The 20,289-nt window shown below is 33.6% G+C and overlaps 1 protein-coding gene across 7 annotated transcripts; it reads right to left on the reverse strand.

The window, feature by feature from the left end:
• Positions 1–763: 763 nt before the first annotated feature.
• Positions 764–18,333, reverse strand: LOC131930144 (far upstream element-binding protein 1). Of its 7 annotated transcripts, none has more exons than XM_059286537.1 (16): positions 18,188–18,333; positions 16,580–16,625; positions 14,620–14,652; positions 14,446–14,488; positions 14,175–14,353; positions 10,240–10,311; positions 9,821–9,878; positions 9,560–9,731; positions 9,121–9,469; positions 8,853–8,962; positions 7,994–8,189; positions 7,580–7,755; positions 7,340–7,497; positions 6,813–6,898; positions 6,538–6,726; positions 764–6,048 (listed from the first exon to the last, which is right to left on the reverse strand). In XM_059286537.1, exons 1-16 carry the CDS (start codon positions 18,260–18,262, stop codon positions 5,897–5,899), a joined length of 2,094 nt encoding a protein of 697 aa, XP_059142520.1. In that variant the 5' UTR covers positions 18,263–18,333; the 3' UTR covers positions 764–5,896. The 7 variants fall into 7 exon arrangements, with proteins under 7 accessions (XP_059142520.1, XP_059142517.1, XP_059142519.1 ...); XM_059286534.1 differs by having other exon boundaries at positions 8,868–8,962; positions 16,544–16,625; XM_059286536.1 differs by having other exon boundaries at positions 6,559–6,726; positions 16,544–16,625.
• Positions 18,334–20,289: the final 1,956 nt, after the last annotated feature.

Consider the following 20,289-nt stretch of genomic DNA (forward strand, 5'->3'; position numbering starts at 1 on the left):
ATTATTATGCACATATTATTTGGCATTCACTTGGTGTGCAATTCTTTTTTCTACAAGATTCAATTCTATTTTAAAAAGTTAAAGTAATTAAAAATGGGTTAAGTCATGTCTATATATATTCAAGAAAGTTTAGGGGAGATACCTCCCGGTTATTTGTTAGGTGTTGTGTTCTAGGATTGGAATACTAAACAGATCTGCTGGTGTTTCATTACATTCTATTGTTCCTAACCACTGTTCATTTGATGGGTCACCAAACTGAGAAGGAAAAAAATGCATTGCTGAAGAAAGTATGAAATTTGGTTTTAATAACCTAAAAAAAACACCTAAAAACCATCCTATTCCTATCAAATATCACAAATAAACCAAGCTTTCAGGCTTTGATGTAACAGTCTTTGCTTCGCAAGGTGTGTGTGTGTGCTTGCTCTTTTATTCTGGGTCTAGATACATTGGGTGTGTGTGTGCTTGCTCTTTTATTCTGGGTGATACATTGGCTTTGCGCTGCTGTATAACACTTAAATTTTAACCTACAGCCCAGAACCCTTAATTTGCCAAGTAGGCCTATAGGTCTCAAGGGGACATTACTGACCACGCTATCCTGAAATATCAAAGTAACAACCTTTGGAATATAGCTTTTTGCTTTACAAGATCTCAAAACAGAAGCAATCAGGTGCTCAAACAGCCAGTCAGTTCTGGCCTTCAGATAATCAAGGTTTAACAAAGGCAGGCAATTGTAATACTAAAATAGAGAAGACAACACTAACACTTGTTTTACATATAAATTTACTTTGTAATATACATTTAAAAACCAAAGAATCAATAACAATGCTTATTAATAATAATCCAATCTGAAAATGGACCGAATTAATAATAACCAATACACACGTGATTACCAAGGCAAGTTAAGAATACAAAAAGTTAAATGTTGAAAAAAAGTTTTCTATTGAACACAAGAAAATAATACATACCAATATGATTGAAGCAAAAGGGAGAAGAATTATTATTTTAAAGAAAAACTAAAACTAATTTACAATTGCTGTAAAATTCTATATCATATCAAAAGCATACAAACAGGATTTACGTAACAATGGACATAATGATTCTTTGTTGATTATCCCATATTTTTATTGAATTTATGCACAGAGATGTATGTCAAGAGGCAACAAGCTTTTAAGATTAACTATACAGCTATGAAAACTATTTAAAATTTGAATTATTCATGATTAGAATTGTAGTGATTATGATATTTGAAGATGATAAACCATAAGGGTATACAGCACAGGACAATTGTGAATTAAGCTAGTGGTAAATGCAGCTATATACACAACAATAAGAAAACTCCTGATAAAAGAGTGGATGCTTAATCACACATGTAGGGAGTCTAAAAACAAATACATTCTCATTTCCCACAATTCGGGCTGTCACAGCTCCTAGACTTATGGTTGCCAAAACACTCAAACATTTAAACACATACATTCTTCATAAGATACAAACCAACACTTTTCCACTGGATTTAAGGATACTCTTAGTTTAAATAAAAAGGGAATCAAACATGAAGTCTATAAGTTATATGACTAAAGTAATTAAGTCTTGATGTTTAAGGATTGACATATGCACTAGCATGCCTCACCATTCATTCTTCAGATTAAAAAAAAAAGTAATTTTTTAAAAAAGGGAGTACAAAGACTGATCTTTTAATACGATGCTCCTTGGAAAAATTACACCCTAAAAAAATGAGAAAATAAACATGTTTACTGGTGTACACATCTCATAATTTCACCTTGCAAATATAAAATTAAATAGCACTTCAATGATAAGTTTTAACTACTCTATCTGACCAATACCGTAATTTGTTTAAATATCTGACCTATTATAGTATTAGCTATAGAATTTAAATTAAACATAAAACAATATGTGCAGCATTTCAAAAACCCAGGGAAGCACAGTGTGAACAATTTATCAAAATAACTGATTACATATCCTCATTCATGTTTAAGGCAATGAGTTTAAGTTTATTGTAATTTTAACTAGGTACATAAGCGAGTATTCAAAAACAATTATTAAAAGCTATCAACTCAAGTAATATAATAGGAAGAGTTGTACCATGATAACCTGAGCAATATTTTTAGTGATGATTGCTGACATGAAATCCTTTAACATTTGATAAAAAGTATATGCCATATTTTGATAGACTATAGCTACATCAATGAGGTCCTCAATTAGAAATGTATTGTGTCAAAGAGCAAGAACATTATGTTTTTTAAGCAATAAAGGATGCAGGGAATAAGGCCTTGTGCAATTAGGACATAGTATCAAGTAACTAACTTATGCAATTGGGGGAAAGTCTACAAATTCGCAAGTTAACAACATGATCACAGCTCGTTAACATCTTGCATGTTTAAAAAAAAAAATCATACATTAACAATATTAATTATAGCAGCAACAATTGCCTTAATATTCAGTTTTATGAAATCCAAATTTATATAGTCTCGAGACATTTTAAAGGGGTAACTTCATACAACATAATTAAAAAGCATTTCAATAAATAAGAGAAAAACTACAGATAGCATCATTATGTGTGAAACTACAAGGAATGGTCAGTCTTCATTTCTCCAATTCAAAATGGCACAAATGAATCGTGCAATATCATAAGAACATGCTGATGCATAATTATAATACAAATAAAAAAGAAATATTTTCCTATAAATCTTTTAAACATAAATTTCAAAGAAGCCATGATAATTTTACAAGACATACTTAATGAGATGTATATTTCCATTTGCAAAATAGTTATTATAATTAAATACTTAAGCATAGTTGAAAAGAATGAGCAATATATCTTATCTGTGCTGTTTTTAATTTTGAGGAATGGGTGGATAGAATACTTGACTAGTACCAGTCATATAGGTCAACAACTTTGTTACCTCTAATGTACAACATCCTAAGCATTAACATTTGATACCACCTATTTTCCCCCACATAACTGCAAAATCCACATCTATATTTAACACATAACTAAAAAAATATAACAACAAAATGTTCTTACAGTGGCAAAAAAGGAGAAATAGAATTTAGGGCATAAAGAATACATACATACAAATAGAAATTTAACAAGAATTCTTTTGTTTGCTGCATATAACAAAATAAATATTAAATACTACTATTGACTTAAAATTTATTAAGGGATTTAACTAGATTAATGTACAACAAAAAGCAATGATTAAAACAACATTTGTGACAGTATATTCAAATATTTTATAAGGGGCAAAAGTACTAATTATAAATGAACCTATTTTTCATTATTTCTTTACATGAAATAGAGGCAGCAACATGTATGGCATATTTAAATAAAAAAGATTTTGTCTTAAAAATTAGGCATTATGGAGCATCATGTCAATGATTAAAAAATTAAACTTTGGCATCTAAAGTTTCATCATTCAAGAAAATTCTAAAGCATTTGCATCAATTATAGACATCCTTATTAGCAGAATTACAAAATACAAGATATGTTCCATTGTTATTTTTCATGTTGAGTTCCCATATAAAATAAGTTAACAAAACGAGCATCATAAAAATTCAGATCATCATCATTGTCAACACGTTAAAAAGGCATTTGAAATAATGATAATGTATTAATACTGTATCGTTTTCAATTTGCCATCACTAAATCAATGTTAAAAAATTTATGGAAACAAGATTAGAGGGAAAGTTATGAACAGCATACATTATCATCTTTTATAAACTGGAGGGAAAGACTTGTTTCCTTATGTACAAAATACAAACATAGAAACATTTGCTGATATTTGTCATTGTTAATCTCTAACAACTTTAGTTTCACAATTTAAAACATTTTTCTTAAAATGGGAATCCATTTGTAATATCAGTTATTAATCAAATCTATTTTTAAAATAAATTATCAAATATAAAATATTCAAATGAAAGGGAGGAAAATCAAAGTGAATAAAACACTATGTTTTCATAAAATTAGTCCTTTGCACCATATACACATAATTCAATTCTTTATGTCATTTACAGCTTCATCAAAACTTTCACACATACACACACACCGATTCAGCAACCATCTTAGTGTCAGTGAGGGGAAATACATGACATAAATTGACAAATTAACACAAGTTTAAGACAAAATCATGCAAGGTGATTTAAATTTAAGGGAGTGTGTATACAAGACAAGAAATACAATTCTATATATGATCCATTTCTACTGCCATTACCAGAGAGTAATCTGTTTCTTATTACATTAGAAAACCACTACCACACCATTGACAACAAGAGTTAAAAAGATATATAGTTGTAAGAATAAAATTCCAAGTAAAAAAATAACATGCACAACACACCTTAGCAACCTTGGAATGTGGTGCATACCATAATTAAACTAGCAATGATTAAGAGCTGGTGTGGTAGCATCATCCATAACATTCTTAAAATGGTAAAATATAAGCCAAATCAAGCAAAAATCAATTCCAAAGCAGTGCAATGTGGTTAAAATAAAAACAACTGATGGACTAAATTTACACTTAATGCATTATCTATTAAAAGTATTATTGACTTGAAGATAACATTTCTAACATAGCTCATTTGCAAGCACATGATGAAAAAAGTATTTGTTCGTAATTTTAAAAAATGTTATGCAAGGGTTTAAAACAAATTGTACCTAGGGCATAAGTTATTTTTAAAAACAAAAAGCAATTGATTTGAATATGTATATCTTCATGTTCAAATATAAAATGTTTTGAGTCTGAAACAGTACCCATAAACCACAGTGCACAACAATGAAATTACACTTTTATATATGGGCAAAGCTTGATTAGATAAAAAAATGTTATCTTTAATTACACTAGCCATTCTTAAATCATCTCAGTATTTCCTATTAGCGCAGGTGACTACAAAAGAATGTTACAACAAAATCTAAAATAAAATCTATGATACTTTAATAGCATTGTTTTAGATCAAAAAGTACACAAATGCATTACTTTTGGTTCAATAAAAATACTTAGTGGGGGAGAAAAAACATTTCATTATGTTAACTGTATTAAAATAAATAGGAAAAGATAACCCGTAAGAACAATAGGATATAACATTAGTCACAGTGATACTGGCATTTTATCATTATCATTCTTAAAAACTCATCAAGATTAATATTTCTTATCTTCAAAATAGCAAATTGTCATTGATTACAGAAATATAAAAATATAAAAGGGGGTTATCACTCCTATTTAAAATAGAAAAATGCAAGGTATTGTAACTTATTAAGTGATAAATCTGAGTGATTTAACAATGGCATTACTAAAGAATATTACAGAAACTTCAATCATCACCAATTATGTAGTATACAGATATATGTAACTGTTTAGAAATTAACAAGTTAATATTTAATGATAACGATAAATATTGCAAACACCAGCAAATACAACACGAATGCACAAATTAAGGGATAAGGTTATCTTTTTCTTTTAATAAAATAGGATATAGACATTCCCACAAAAAGTATTCTAAGGATGTTTTACCACGGCAGCCAAATTAACATAAAATCACTACCCATTACATAAATAATCCCCTACATCTTAAAGCAAGACTATAAAAAGTGCGCATCTGCAGCTGTAGTCCCCAAGCTTAAGTGAAGCGTATTTCTTCATACACTCTAACACAACAAAAGCTATCTCGATCAAGTTAATACTGAAAAAAAAAGTTATTCCTTTCATTCTCATTAACTAAAATTGTACCAAGATGTAAATTCCTTTAAGAATTATTTTAGGCTGATGAGATCTAAAAAAAAGTCCACAGAAAAAAAACCCAGCACTGAATACAAATTTTAAAAATAAAAACTTAACATACTTGGGTACAAAATAACAAATCAAACTCCACTCCAAGAATCTGCTAGTCACTGTTGTCCTGGCTGACCACCTTGAGCAGCAGCTTGATTAGCTGCCACCTGCTGCAGAACCATTTGAGCCTCATGAATCATGCCTTGAGACCTATAATATTCAATCCATGCTTGACTGTAGTCAGGCTGGCCAGTTTGGGGGTTTATAGCTGTATAATAAAAAAAAAAACAGTTGTCAAAATTTATGAAAATTGAAATTAAAAAAAGTCTATTTAGTTGCAGTTCCAAAGCCATCTTGTGATATTAAAATAAGTTTAATATTTAACAATTCAATACATATTAATCACAGACTGACTCAAATTTTAACCTTTAACAAAAATGAAGCTGTCTCAACACAATAGCGATAATTTAATTTTCTCTCACTGTAGTACCAATGTACAATATTAGCTAATAAATTAACAGACAATATAAATTTGCACATAAAGAAGACCTTAGTAGTAACATCTTTGCCATTCAAGCAAATTAGCAAATTAAAACAGCAACCCCATTATTGGTAAATCACCAACCATCATATAAATTTACATTTAAAATTAATCTTTTCAAACCAAAGCCACCCTTTTTGTGCATTGATAAATGTTAATAATCCAGAACTCGGCACAGTCAATGTGGCGAGTAGTGGAAGTCCTATCTAAACCTACTGTGATTGACTCTCAACTCACTGGGTTGAGCGTAGGAAGTCTGAGCAGGCTGCTGCTGTTGCATTGGTTGCTGCTGTGGTGTAGCAGGCTGTTGAGGTGCAGTTGGTTGCTGTCCTGGTTGACCCTGGCCATAAGTAGCATAGTAATAGGCTGCCCATGCTGCTGCATTTGCATCATTTGGTTGCTTATCTAAATATAATAAAATAAAGATAAATAACCCAGCACAGCAATATATTAGTAAAAGTGTACTAAAAACTTGGAAAAAACCCACTTACTAGGCATATTTTGTTGTTGAGGGTACTGATTCCCATAGGCATTCCAACCCTGTGGGGCACCACCATACTGTTGCTGAGGTGGCTGACTATAGAAGTAAGCAAATTTAAAAACCATTACTTTATTTCAAAACTTAAATCAGAAGTGGAATTTGCATACTAATGTTTTAACTAGCTAAACTTTCAAAAGCAGTGCACCTGAACAAACATGAAATAAAATGAGGATGATAAACATGTTTCAAAAAAAAAATCCAAGTGGACTCTCAAAATTAATCTCATTGCTGTAGTGATCAGAACAGTAAACCTAAGCTTAAGAGTCACTGAGACTACAGCATTTAAAAAAAAAAATGTTGCAAGGTAAGTTGAAGGTATAACAATGTAGTCCACAAGCAAGACATGTCATTCCATAATTCCTTGCAGTATACTATAGCAGACATTCGACACTTACAACATTAAAAACAATGTAATAAGCTCTAATTATCTGCACAGCAAGTTTTAGTTTTTTTTCCTTTACGAATTGCTATACTCACTTTGGCTGACCAAATTGTCCCCCAAACTGATCATAACCTCCTGGGCCTTGTGGTCCTGGGCCACCAGGTCCACCCTGGGGCCCAGGTCCTCCTGGTGGACCATTAGGACCCCCAGGTCCACCCATCATACCACCAGGACCACCACCTGGGCCATGTCCCTGTAAAAATTAAGTACAATTATAATTTTTATGAATTTATAATTTATAATGCATGCAAAATCTTTATAAACCTGTGACTGACCTGATCATTAGGCCCTTGCTGACCGGTTTTTTCTTGGATGAGTTGAATAGCATGTTGTATCTGATTAGGATTGCCTCGAATATTAAACACTTTTTCACTCATATTAGGTGGTGGATTACGATCCAACTCAACATGGGCTCCTGACTGGCGGTTGATTTCTCTAATGGTTTCACCACCTATTTAGAAAGGTAAATATTGAAAGAAAACAAATTATTTCCTTAAATACATTTGTACATTAAAGGATTCATACCCACTGAAAAATACCTTCCAACTGATGAATCACCATTAAAAAAAAAAAAAAAACATGCATAAATTGTTATCTTATTTTAATATGACAATTTTAGGCAATAAAGCTTTCACTTTTGAGCCAATTGCTACCACTTCAAGTTCAATAGCTTGTAAAAATGAACATACCTTTTCCAATAACTAGTCCACATTTATCTGCAGGTACAGTGAAAGTTGTGTGATCCTGAAAGTTAGGATCAAACCTTCCACCCATGCCACCACGAGGACCTGGTGGAGAGAAAGGACCATTTCCTGGTCCACCTCTTCCCATATCATTGCCAGGTCCAGGACCCATTGGACCTCCATAGTTGTGAATGGGTTGACCCTGTATTTCATTACAATATTAAAAAAAAGATTAAAAATAAAACCTCTAAAACCTGTAGGTCAGCTACACTTGCATATTCTTATAACTAGATTGAATGTAAAAGAATACTATTACCAACATTGTTTTAAAAAGTAAGCCTAATAAAATTTGGTTAATTTTATGACATGGGTCACAAAAATTCAGTGGCCAACATTATTAAAAAAAACTGGTAAATTAATGCATTAATAGAGATTTTCAATTTCCATTAGTGAGGACATGTATGGGTTTTGACCAGGAAGTCAACTAGACACTAACTCACATCTTTGAACACTGGAAAATACATGGCAAGCAACAGCATGAAATTTTGTATGTAAAAATTTGAAACTAATTTTAATTTTGCATTTAGTACTAACACTGACATTGGTCTACAGCAGTATTAGAAAGTGTATACCTACAAGTTTTGGCTTAAGTAATACTTGTTTAATCATCATTACAAATACAGCTCAATTGAGCATAGGCTTCTTAAATGAGCTTTGAATTAAAGTAATTTAACTAAGAGGTAAGAAATAAACCTTCAAATCTGGCCTATATTTTTCAGTGCCCATGATTTTGATTGTAAATAAATTGCCAAAAGTAGGGGCTATGAAAATCAAGGTCTACAGTAAATGAAGGAATAATACCAACCCCCATTATATTTGCCTTGGCCAGTAGGTCCTGAATCATTCTTACAGCCTGTTGTACTTTGTCAGGAGGACCTGTGACTGAACAGATTCTATCTTGACTTTGGCCATCATCTTAAATTTAAGGAAACAATATGGATGCTAATTATGAGAAAACAAATATTGTTTAATCCAGCTAATTATAACAATCCATAAAAGCTTATACAATAATATCAATTAACACAAATGCTGCAATAACTGTTGAACTCATAATGATGTACACAAGAACCAACCTGGCTTGAACTGAACTTTAGCACCAGTTTCCGTTTGAATTTTCTTGATCATGTCACCACCTTTGCCAATGACCAAACCCACTCCTTGCCTGGGAACACCTATGTCCATTCCATTGGGGCCACCACCACCACCGCCATGACCCATGTGTCCCATTGGTGAGCCAAACTCATTAAATCCACCACCACCACCACCTGGTCTTGGAACTCCATCTTTTTCAGCTAGTAGATCAAGAACCATTTCCTTGGCTCTCTGGCACTTAGATGGATCACCACTAATGCGTAATGGCTTATCATGGGCAGATGGAGCATTACTATCTTGGATCATCACCATTTTAACACCTGCTCTTTCCTGAAAGAATAATTTAACAAGACTAAGAAAAATCACATTTTTTAAATTGATTACTACATGATTTATATTTACATTTAAAAATCAACTGACCTGCAGTTGGCGAATTGTCTCGCCACCTTTTCCAATTATAAGTCCAACTTTAGAACCAGGAATATTCATTTCAACTACAGTTCCACCCTCTCCCATGCCATCCATTCCTCCCATATGTGGTCCTCCACCCTGGCCTCTTTCAATAATTTGCTGCATAGCTTGCTTACACATCCTATGAAAAAAAACATGGATAAATGTTGAACATGAAACGAAATTCAACATTTGAAATAAATAAAGATCCCATATAACGGCAATGCTTACATAATGGAGGTAGGCGAGCCTGTTAGTGTACAAGGTCGATCAGGCATTCCACCACTGTCTGCAAAAAATAAATTATTTACTTAAAGATCAATGTTCAAAAAGGTACATAATTTGATCAGAAGTTGACAGTCAACAAGGTTATTCAGTCCGCCCGTCAACAAGCTTCATCATATCAAATCATAATACAATTAAGTTTTAGTTTAAAAATATAGGTAACTTCATATGCAGAGGTCACAGAAACAAGTGAACTCTACTTCACTTGCCCTATAAACCATCAGGTTTGATAAGAGAACTTGTACTTTTTATTTAAAAAGGTACTTAGATAGCCAAGAAGCAATAAGAATTCTTAACAATAAAAGCAAAGCAAAATTAAGATGATCAGCTTTGAAAGTTGTTCAGGTCTGTCATGCACAACATACCAGCAGCTATCTGGACCTTACAGCCAGTTTCAGCTTGTAACCTTGTAATTTGTTCTCCACCTTTTCCAATAACTAAAGAAAGTAAAAGAAAATTTAGCAGTTAGAACTATCATACAAAGAACAAGTGATAATTGAATTTTAAATTAAATAATGGTACCAATGTAGCAAGGTCTACTATCAAACCCTGATTAAGGAGATGGATAATCTCATCAGTGTTAGCGAAATCCTTGCAACACAATGTTACAGAACGAGGAATTCCAGGAGTTTATAATTTAAACTCACGGCCAGTTAGTTCTGCATTAAGTACTGCTTGTTCATGAAATCAACAACATTGCTTAATATTTTTAAAATGCATTAAGGACATTTCCATTAAATGACCACTACAGGAACCTCACTGTAATTAGGTAAAAATTAGATTCTTAAACATGACTATCGCACATCATTACATTAAATCTTCGACTCAAGAAAGAGGATTTAACAAGCTTTGCAAAATGACTGGTGCTCAGCCTTTAAATCAATAACAAAAGAAAAAAACAAAAAAAAAAAAAAAATATTAAAGAATAGTGTAGCAGGTACTATCTAATTCTGATTATAAAAGGATGTTTAATCATCACTAGAAGCATAATATTTGCAAATTTATGTTACAGAACGAGGAATTCCAGGAGTTGATTTAACTCACGGCCAGTAAGTTCTGTTTGAACATAGTATAACAGCATTTTTTACAGGTAGCTTATGAAAAAAAGCAAGAAAATTAAAGAATAGTGTAGCAGGTACTATCTAATTCTGATTATAAAGGTATGATTAATCATCACTAGAAGCATAATATTTGCAAATTTATGTTACAGAACGAGGAATTCCAGGAGTTGATTTAACTCACGGCCAGTAAGTTCTGTTTAAACATAGTATAACAGCATTTTTTACAGGTAGCTTATGACAATTATCGAAAAATAACTTTAAAAAAATGTTAATCCGCATACTATCAAGTATAAACACAGTATGTTAAAATTAACTTTGATGACTAAAAAAAAAGGAGCGGTAATTGTATATGTAATGCATTAACTATTTTACCATGACAAAAGGGACCTGTTAAATGGAAATTGTGTCAAATGATATATTGGTGCATTTGCCATCCAAAAGGGTATTGTTTCCCTCACACCCAGTCAGTTAAGAGCTGATCTTACTGCTGAATTCACAAAAGTTCCAACTACCTACAGGGTTCGTACTGCTTTTTGAAAATGAAATTCCAGACCTTTTCCAGACATTTTCCAGACTTTTTTGGAAAAATTCCAGACTTTAGACAGATAAAGTGTTAGCGAATAATTTTTTAAAATGATGCACTATTTGTACTGTCATCATAATTACTTATACTAAATTGACATTTATGTTAGGCAATTGAGCTATATTCATAGTGAACTTTCTCTAGCCAAATTGACAGAAAATCACTTTTCTAAGTTTGCCTACTCCACCTACCTAAAATTTTAACAATTAAAAATTGATTAAAATGATGCAACTATTTTGTTTCCAACATTAGACTTGTGTAATATGTTCCTGATCTAATTGCTTATGTTTTCAATTAGACTATCATTAAAATGGTATTGCATAATAGTGAGAGTTAATTACTTTAAAGAATAATAATGCAATGTATTAATTTGGGTAGTCTAACTTTAATCTTCAGCATTTGCAAAGATTTCAAAAACAGTTTAACGGAAGGTGAATTAAAATTAAAGGGGTCATCCATTTATGACGTACACATGGAAGTGGGAAGGGGTTGGAAGATTTTGTGATTACATTCTAAAACAAACATAAAACTTGTATCTTGCGAGTAGAAAGTAAAATTAAGACGACTGTGCTGGTGTTTTAAAAAAAACCATCACAACGTGTTAATAAAACAAGGTATTTATATCTGCCCTAACATTATTGCAAGAGCGTGTGGTCACACTTTATAAAACCCTCCTCCCTACTTTCCGGAGTGTGACGTCATTTATGGACGACTCCTAAATAAAAATAGTACCTCTTTGTTAAGCTGAAGCAAACAGAAATACAGGTATGAACCCAAGGAGAGCTTGCAACTTATTAATCTTAAAAATGTTAATATTAATCCAAAGTAAGCAAACGCGTGTGGACAGAGGGCGAAGGGGGGGGGGGGCGGGGGTGGGGAAAGGGGGGGGGTCTAAAATCGGAAAAAATGTTGTAAGTCATAAATGGATGACGCCTTACAGACTGATAAATTATATCTAAACTACCACTCACACATCTCCCCCATAATTTTTTGTGATGACTGCCTGCATGCAACCTCAAACGATGAAACAATAGCGGGTAAAACCGAGAGCCTAACAATCATGACGGCGATCGTTCTTTCATTAAACGACAATGTTAAGTACTTGTAACACATTCACACGGTCAGTCGAGCGACAAAATATCTCTTCCCTCCCTTCCCCTCATCTCCCAATGACGTAGTAACTGAGCATTTTTTCCGCGAACCAGCGAAAAACGTCACAACAGAGAGTAAACCCGCGCCACAGCGCGGGGAAAAAAAATTGGAGTAAATTCACTTAAAATTAAAAATAACAATTTTTTAAGTTGGAAAATATAGAGTACAAAGTTTTGTTTCTAAAACTAGATTCCAGACTTTTTCCAGACTTTTAAAAAATCCTGCCCAAAAACTAGCGATTTTCCAGACTTTTTTAAGTCTTAAATTCACTTTTCTAAATTCAAGACTTTTTCCAGACTGCGTACGAACCCTGAACCTACTACACCAAATTGATGTACACCATGTACTGAAAGGCTGGTAAATCACAGGGTACGGTGAGGGTTTTAATCTTCATAAATTTTGGCTACCATGTAACCAAACAATCATCACTAGACTACAGCTAAGCACTGATGCTGATCCCGATTTTTTTTTTTACTATAAACCGTTTGTTAAACTAAAATAAATGTGTTACGTCAAAAGCTTACACAAAGTGTAGCATGGTCTACTATCAAACCCTGATTAAGGAGATAATATATCTCATCAGTGTTAGCGAAATCCTTGCAATACTGTCACAGAACGAAGAATTCCAAGAATCTATAAAAATTCTCAGCCAGTTAGTTCTGCCTAATTATAGCAATTTTGCTTACTGGCCATACAAATGGCTAAGATTAAGCCACAAAACATTAAGCACTGATTTTTTAAATTTAAGGTAAAACTGAATAGTTAACAGGAATTTTCAGACATGCCTACCCCTGTCAGCCAAAAGTAGGAACAGTCATGCCTAAAAAGAGGAATTTGGAGCAAAAAAGAGGAAATTACGCGCTGACGCTACTTTACTAAGTCAAAAATAAAAAAGTCCAATGACATTAGCAGGCTTCTAAAAACCATAGCTTGACATAACATTATTGATTTGATTATTCCTAACTTGCTATGTTCTAGGCTATATGAACAACGAATGCTGAAGGTATGTAATATAAAATACAAGTTAAGAGCTAAGACCTAGATCTACATAGTAAGTCCTTGTTACTTCTGTGTTCTTTATAAAAGTAGTTACTAGATCCAGTTACAACTTAATTACAAACAAGATAGATCAGTAAGAGTAATTCTACTATATATATATAGATCTACTATCTAGAAACTAGCGTGTTAGTCATGATTTTATTGTAATTTTCTCCCTACATATTATTTAAGGTATAATTTAAATTTACAAATCAATGCAAATACTAAAAAACCTGTATAGAAGCCAGATTATCCACATCATTAGTATAGTAGTTCTAGTATTAGATTACACTTGTAAGGAAACTGAAATTTGTGCTCTATTACTGTTCCTTATCAATTATTAAAAAAACAACCGAACAAACTCCGAAGGAACAGGACGCGAGTTATCTCCGCTTTTGGAGGGATGGTAGACATGTCTGTATATTAATGAAGTAAAAGAAAGCTGTTTTTAGTGATATATACATACTTAATCCAACCATCTTATCAGGCACCCTATGCTCCTCTGTAGTCACCATTCCTAGCCCAGCATGTGGTCCTGGCTTTTGAGGCTGCATGCTTGGATCGGGTTGAATACCCAATTGTCTATTGATTCTTGCTGCTGCTTCTTGAGCTGCTCGAGCAGCGTCTGCTGTGCCTTGACCAAATCTAATTTAAAATTGTGTAACAAAATCTGATGTGCAAAGATGAAATGAATTTTAAAAAATGGTTAAGAATAAATGCAAAAAATGAATACCTACCCTTGATTATCAGCAATAGCTCTTAACTGTGCACCTATTGATGCTGCAACATAATTTGATTAGGATACTGAAGTACTGAGGTAAACAAAATTTTAATGTAAAACTACTTAATTGCTAATTTTAATTTTTTTAAAAAGGAAGATAATCTTTCTTTTTGGCTATTCTTTAACTTACAATCACCAGCTACTTTCTTCGATTCTGGCTCACCTGCAACGAAATAAAAAAATACAATACAGGAATATAAAAAATTAGTGCAGACTTTAGGGGCTTATTTAAAAGAAAACCAAAAAATATTTAATTCTGAAAATGTGTTATCCAGATTAATAAGAATGCTATTCAAAATACACCAAAGGTGTGGAATGTAGTACAGCTTATCAGAAATAGACGACTCTTCAGTTCATTGCTCAGTCCGCCCGTCTGAATTTCATCATATAAAACCATCTACATTCTAAAAAGGTAAACATCTAACCACCAAAATAAGATAACGTGGGCAACAATGCATGGATATGTAAGCATTAAATCAATTCTCAACTTGCACCTGAGTACTTGTTTACCAACATAGAAAAAGAAAGGAAGAGATGCATAGATATGAAACATTAATTTGAAACTAATATTGGAATCAATGAATCACAATAAATCACAAGTCATTTCATACAACTGTCAAAATATGCTACAAGATTGCATCATAAGAACTGTGAGACATAAGATTATTTTCATACCTATTTCAATACTCTAAGCATGTCAAGAATACTCATGAAAAAGCAGTTTTAAGAATGCATGATTGCTTACCACTTAATTCATATAGAAAACAAATTTAGCAAACAATGTAAATACAAGCTCGCAATTTTTTTGGTAACTATTAGAACATAAAAACATTGTTCTCCATGCCTCGATTTGAGTGGAAAAAGTAAATAAAACTTAAAGGCCTATCAAAGCCAAACAAAAAAATAAGAAATACTGAATTGAGAAAACAAAATGTCTGGGGCATGTTTCAATAAATTGCACATTAGAAGCTGTTATAATCAAATCATTAGAACATGTAAGAAACAAATTATACAAAGTGTAGAATATAGGTCAGAGAAAAACATGCAGGCATAATTGTATTTTCAAAAAGGGTCATAATTGACGTTTCTGTGACAAAACATGATAAAAATGTTAATTCTAATTTCTTGTTATTTAACATGTAACAATCCCTTAATATTTAGCTACTGCATCATTTAAATGGCATAATTTTTTTTATAAACTTCAATGCTGTATAATAGACATGTCTTTTTCAACAGAAGCTGATAAAGACAAACATTTATAAATCGGAACAAATGTAAAAAAAAAATCACAAGTTGTGAATCAAAAAAATGTAACACGGAATGTATTTATCAAAAGAATTTTTAAAAATAAAAGCATTGAAATTACAAACACAATACAAAATAATAAAAACTGACCAACTAGACAGATGATGCCCCCTTTTAGTTTAGAAAACATTTTATCTCAATAAAGTTATATTTTTTTCAGCAGCAATTATCAGCCGTGGTTACTATTTGGAATAAAAGGCACAGCCAGTTGACTTTTTGAAAAAAATTTAGCCTATGATTTGGCGCAAGGTTTACTTTAAAAAATCTAATATCACCTCTATCATAAGCAAAAAACCTTTGAAAAGAATAGCAAGCCTTTTTACTATCTACAAAAAAAAAGCAAGGTTGGATATTATAAATGTCAGGTTTGGTATAAAATGTGCAAAGGTTAGTTTATTTAAATGTGAAAAAAAATTTCTAGTGATAATTTAAATACTTAGAATTGTAACAAAAAGAAAAGGATTTCTATACCATTTCATTAAAAAAAATTATATTTAAAGGTTGTTTTTTTTTTTAAAATCAAGATGGGAAAAAAAACTTAGTGTTTAGGCCATATGTAGGTCAAGAGTTTTTAATAGCATGCAGTAACTTTATTCACTGGTAAAAAAAATATTACTGCAATTCTCTTTTGATCGCGCCCGAAATTCTTACCACAGCTTCAAAATAATATGGGAAACTTGCTTATGTTTATCTTGCTGAATTTCAGGATTGCAATGTCTTTTTAATTTGAGAAAAATGATCTAATTTACCAAAGGAGGCGCCATCATCCAAAGGTCTCTTGATACCTTGCACTTGTGCGTCCCCTGCTCCTGGTGTGATCTTGGCTGCTATCTACACAGGGCGAACAGGCAAATGCACGAAACAGAGAAGAAAAATGGGAAATGGGGACGGGAAGGGGAAAAAAGAGAAAAACATATGGTTAGCATTTTGTGGAGGCCATAATAGTTTCCGCTGAATCACCTGTTGCAGTTTCTTTGTTTAAATTAAAGAAGCCTCAAATCTTATCTTATTCTGAAAACAATCTGGTATTTTGCATGACAAAATACAAAACTACTGACAAAAAATGCATGTCAACGTAGAGCAGCAGCAAAAATATTTATGCAAAGTTTTTTGCAAGTAAAAAATTTGATTTTACACATTCTTATCATTTAACAGTATTAAAGCCATTGCATTTTTAAGCACAGTATAAACCCATCATAAAAATCAATACAATAAAAAACGTCAACTTGGTGATTCATCATAACATACATAAATTATTTAATATATACTTTATATAATAATAGCAAACAAATTTTCATTTTTAGAATTTCCAATGTGAAACCTGGAAGAAAAAAAGCATTTATGAAACTACTACTCTGCAAATGTTAAAAAATATTTTCTGAAAGTAAAAAAAAAACATTAAATGACCAGGAAGAACCTGCGCAGTCTTGTTGACAACTTTTAAATGTAATAGCTGTAAAAAATATGTATTGGTAGGTAGGGAGCAGAAATGTGCATAAAATGTCCACTCATCCCTAGAAGATTATCAACTAGATCTTGTGATGGTAATTTATCTATGACAATTTACACAACCAGGTAGTTCTAGACCTTGCATTTTTAATAAGCTAAATAAGGCTAAATTGAAATGTCAATGTGGCAAGAATGCACTTTTGCACAGCCTGCTGGCTTGAAGTGAAAGTTAAAAATGCATTAAGTGTAGGTCTCAATGTGTAGGTTTAACTCTAAAATACTGAATAGTTAGAAGAAATGCAGGATCTAACAGTCCAGATATAGATTCATCTAATATCTAGATCTCTCTCTAGGCTAGATCCTAGATTCTATATCTAGAATAGGCGGTAGACTCCTAAGTCCTAGGCCCTGCTAATCTGTGATTTTCAGTCTGTGTGAACATAATTTTTAAATAAAAGTTGACTAGCCTAAACTGCAAAGTATCATGTTTATTAAAACTGTTACTGATTAAGATCAGGATTGTCTACACAAGTTTAAAGTAGGAGAAGAAATCTTAAATAATCAAATGGATGATTGAGCAGGTTCTCTGAAATATCTGGGTCGGCTTGTCCTTGTGAACTGCAAATTCTGAGTGCTATTAAAACGAAAATTATGAGATTTCAGTCCAAAATATATCTGAAACAAACTGATAAGTTCAGGAACTACTTAAGCAGATATTTTATAAGGTAAAAGTAAATCCTACAAACAGAGCTTTTTAGTAAGACCGAGGGAAATGGAGAACAATGGTGTGACTTTCCAGCGAGGCCTGTCGTCAGTGCAGAATTGACCGTCAAATTTTTACCACGTGTTCCATTTAAAATTAATTCTGCCCGAAGCAACATTTATGATGTGTTTTTTAAATCTCTTTATTAATATTAAAAACATATTCAATGCAATAAATATACCTGTCTTGCACGAGCCACAGCCGAAGCAAAAGCACTTGTTCCGTCGAATTGGGCAGACCCAGGGTTATCAGCCATGTTCAGGAAAAAAATGGCGTAGAGAAAAGAAGGAAGCTTGACATGAGTGGGAATCTTGCAAGTTCTCTGTTATACTATTGGCTGTTCATGGAAAGCCGATTTAAAGCGACTCCTGGCGGATATAAATAGTCTCCCTTTATATTCTAATTTAGCCTAGCCTAGGCCTAAAAAAGCATAATAGTTTCTAGGCTAAGCTTTTCGAGCCTAATTTTCGTTTGTTACATCAATTAGATATATAGCAGTATTAGTTACACCAGGCTTACAGCTTTTTGTATATTTTCGGTATTCATTATGATGTAACATGCTACTTAGAAGACGAAAATTATTATTGCGTTGAAATTAATGGTTCAGTTCAGTAGCGTACGCAGGGGGGGGGGGGGGGGGGGAGCAGGGGGAGCGGCCGTTTCCATACCCAGAGGAGTAGCGTGGGGGGGGGGGTACATATGTTCCCGGGCGCCGACCTTAGTGGGCGCCAAAATGGGCTGTATAAAAGAATTGAAAGATTGAGGGGGGGGGGTGCAAATTGAAAGTTTGAAGGGGGTGCAAATTGAAAGTTTGAGTGGGGGTGCAAATTGAAAGGCTGTTCCCGAGGGGGGCACCAAATTGAAAGTTTGTCCCCGGGCGCCGGGAAGGGTCGCAACGCCTCTGTCCATACCTCATCATCACCATCATCATTCCTGTGGACCGCTTGAGGAGCACAGAGACGCAACGTTACCTCTCCATCGTACTCGGTTTTGGGCGATCGTATTCGGTTTTGGGCGATCGTATTCGGTTTTGGGAAATCGTATTCGGTTTTGGGCGATCGAACTCGGTTTTGGGCGATCGTATTCGGTTTTGGGCGATCGAACTCGGTTTTGGGCGATCGCACTTGGTTTTGGGCGATCGTACTCGGTTTTGGGCGATCGCACTCGGTTTTGGGCGATCGTATTCGGTTTTAGGCGATCGCACTCGGTTTTGGGCGATCGCACTCGGTTTTGGGCGATCGTACTCGGTTTTGGGCGATCGTACTCGGTTTTGGGCGTTCGTATTTGGTTTTGGGCGATAGTATTCAGTTTTGTGCGATCGTACTCGGTTTTGGGCGATCGTATTCGGTTTTGGGCGATCGCACTCGGTTTTGGGCGTTCGTACTCGGTTTTGGGCGATCGTACTCGGTTTTGGGCGATCGTACTCGGTTTTGGGCGATCGTACTCGGTTTTGGGCGATCGTACTCGGTTTTGGGCGATCGCACTCGGTTTTGGGCGATCGTACTTGGTTTTGGGCGATCGTACTTGGTTGTGGGCGATCGAACTCGGTTTTTGGGCGATCGTATTCGGTTTTGGGCGATCGTACTCGGTTTTGGGCGATCGTATTCGGTTTTGGGCGATCGTGCTCGGTTTTGGGCGATCGTACTCGGTTTTGAGAGAACATATTCGGTTTTGGGCGATTCCTCCAAATTGGGTCCACGACATTCCGTCTGTTTCTGCTTCTTTCCACACCTGCCTGAGGCGTACATTTGACAATGTGTCTAGCCAATGTGCTTTTCAGATGTGTCTTACAAAGCTTTTGTTCAGGCATTGCTCAAGTCGATATATTTTTAAAAAACAAGTTAATAAAAAGTCTAGTGACAATTTAAGCTCAATTTCCTTATGTTATCCATAACAATTTTAAATTTTAAATTTTTTTGTAAATATCATCCTATAAATATAAACTCCTACACGATGCTCAGTTTAAATCATCCTAGGCCTACAAGATGCTCAGTTTAAATGTTCTTAATTAATTTTTTGTGACCGAACGAAAGGATATTTTTGAAAACTCTATTCGGCAATATTGGTCTAAATTATGGCAGGAATCGATTGGTAAATGTTTCAAGTCGCTAAGTGGTCTGGTTGCCGAGATATGGAGCAAAAACTGCATTTGTTCGAGGTTTTTTGGCTTTTCCGGGAAATCCAGGAAGGAATTCCGGGAATTTTTTTGGCCTATGTTCATCCTCGGATGCTTATTAACATATTTGCTTTTGGAACTAGTCCTCGATATTGCTTCGTTGAGGA

The sequence above is a fragment of the Physella acuta genome, unplaced genomic scaffold (assembly GCF_028476545.2).
Source record: "Physella acuta isolate Inbredline_101_S28 unplaced genomic scaffold, ASM2847654v3 ptg001726l, whole genome shotgun sequence".
Classification (NCBI taxonomy): Eukaryota; Metazoa; Mollusca; class Gastropoda; family Physidae; genus Physella; species Physella acuta.

Bases quoted from the DNA above. Each gene is read 5' to 3' on its own strand.
- LOC131930144 (XM_059286533.1), bottom strand. From the start codon at position 18,262: ATGGCTGATAACCCTGGGTCTGCCCAATTCGACGGAACAAGTGCTTTT. The intron at 14,354-14,445 runs GTAGGTATTCAT...ATTTTAAATTAG, and splicing joins GCTATTGCTGATAATCAAGG to ATTTGGTCAAGGCACAGCAG. The intron at 9,732-9,820 runs GTAAGCATTGCC...TTTTTTTCATAG, and splicing joins GGCTCGCCTACCTCCATTAT to GATGTGTAAGCAAGCTATGC.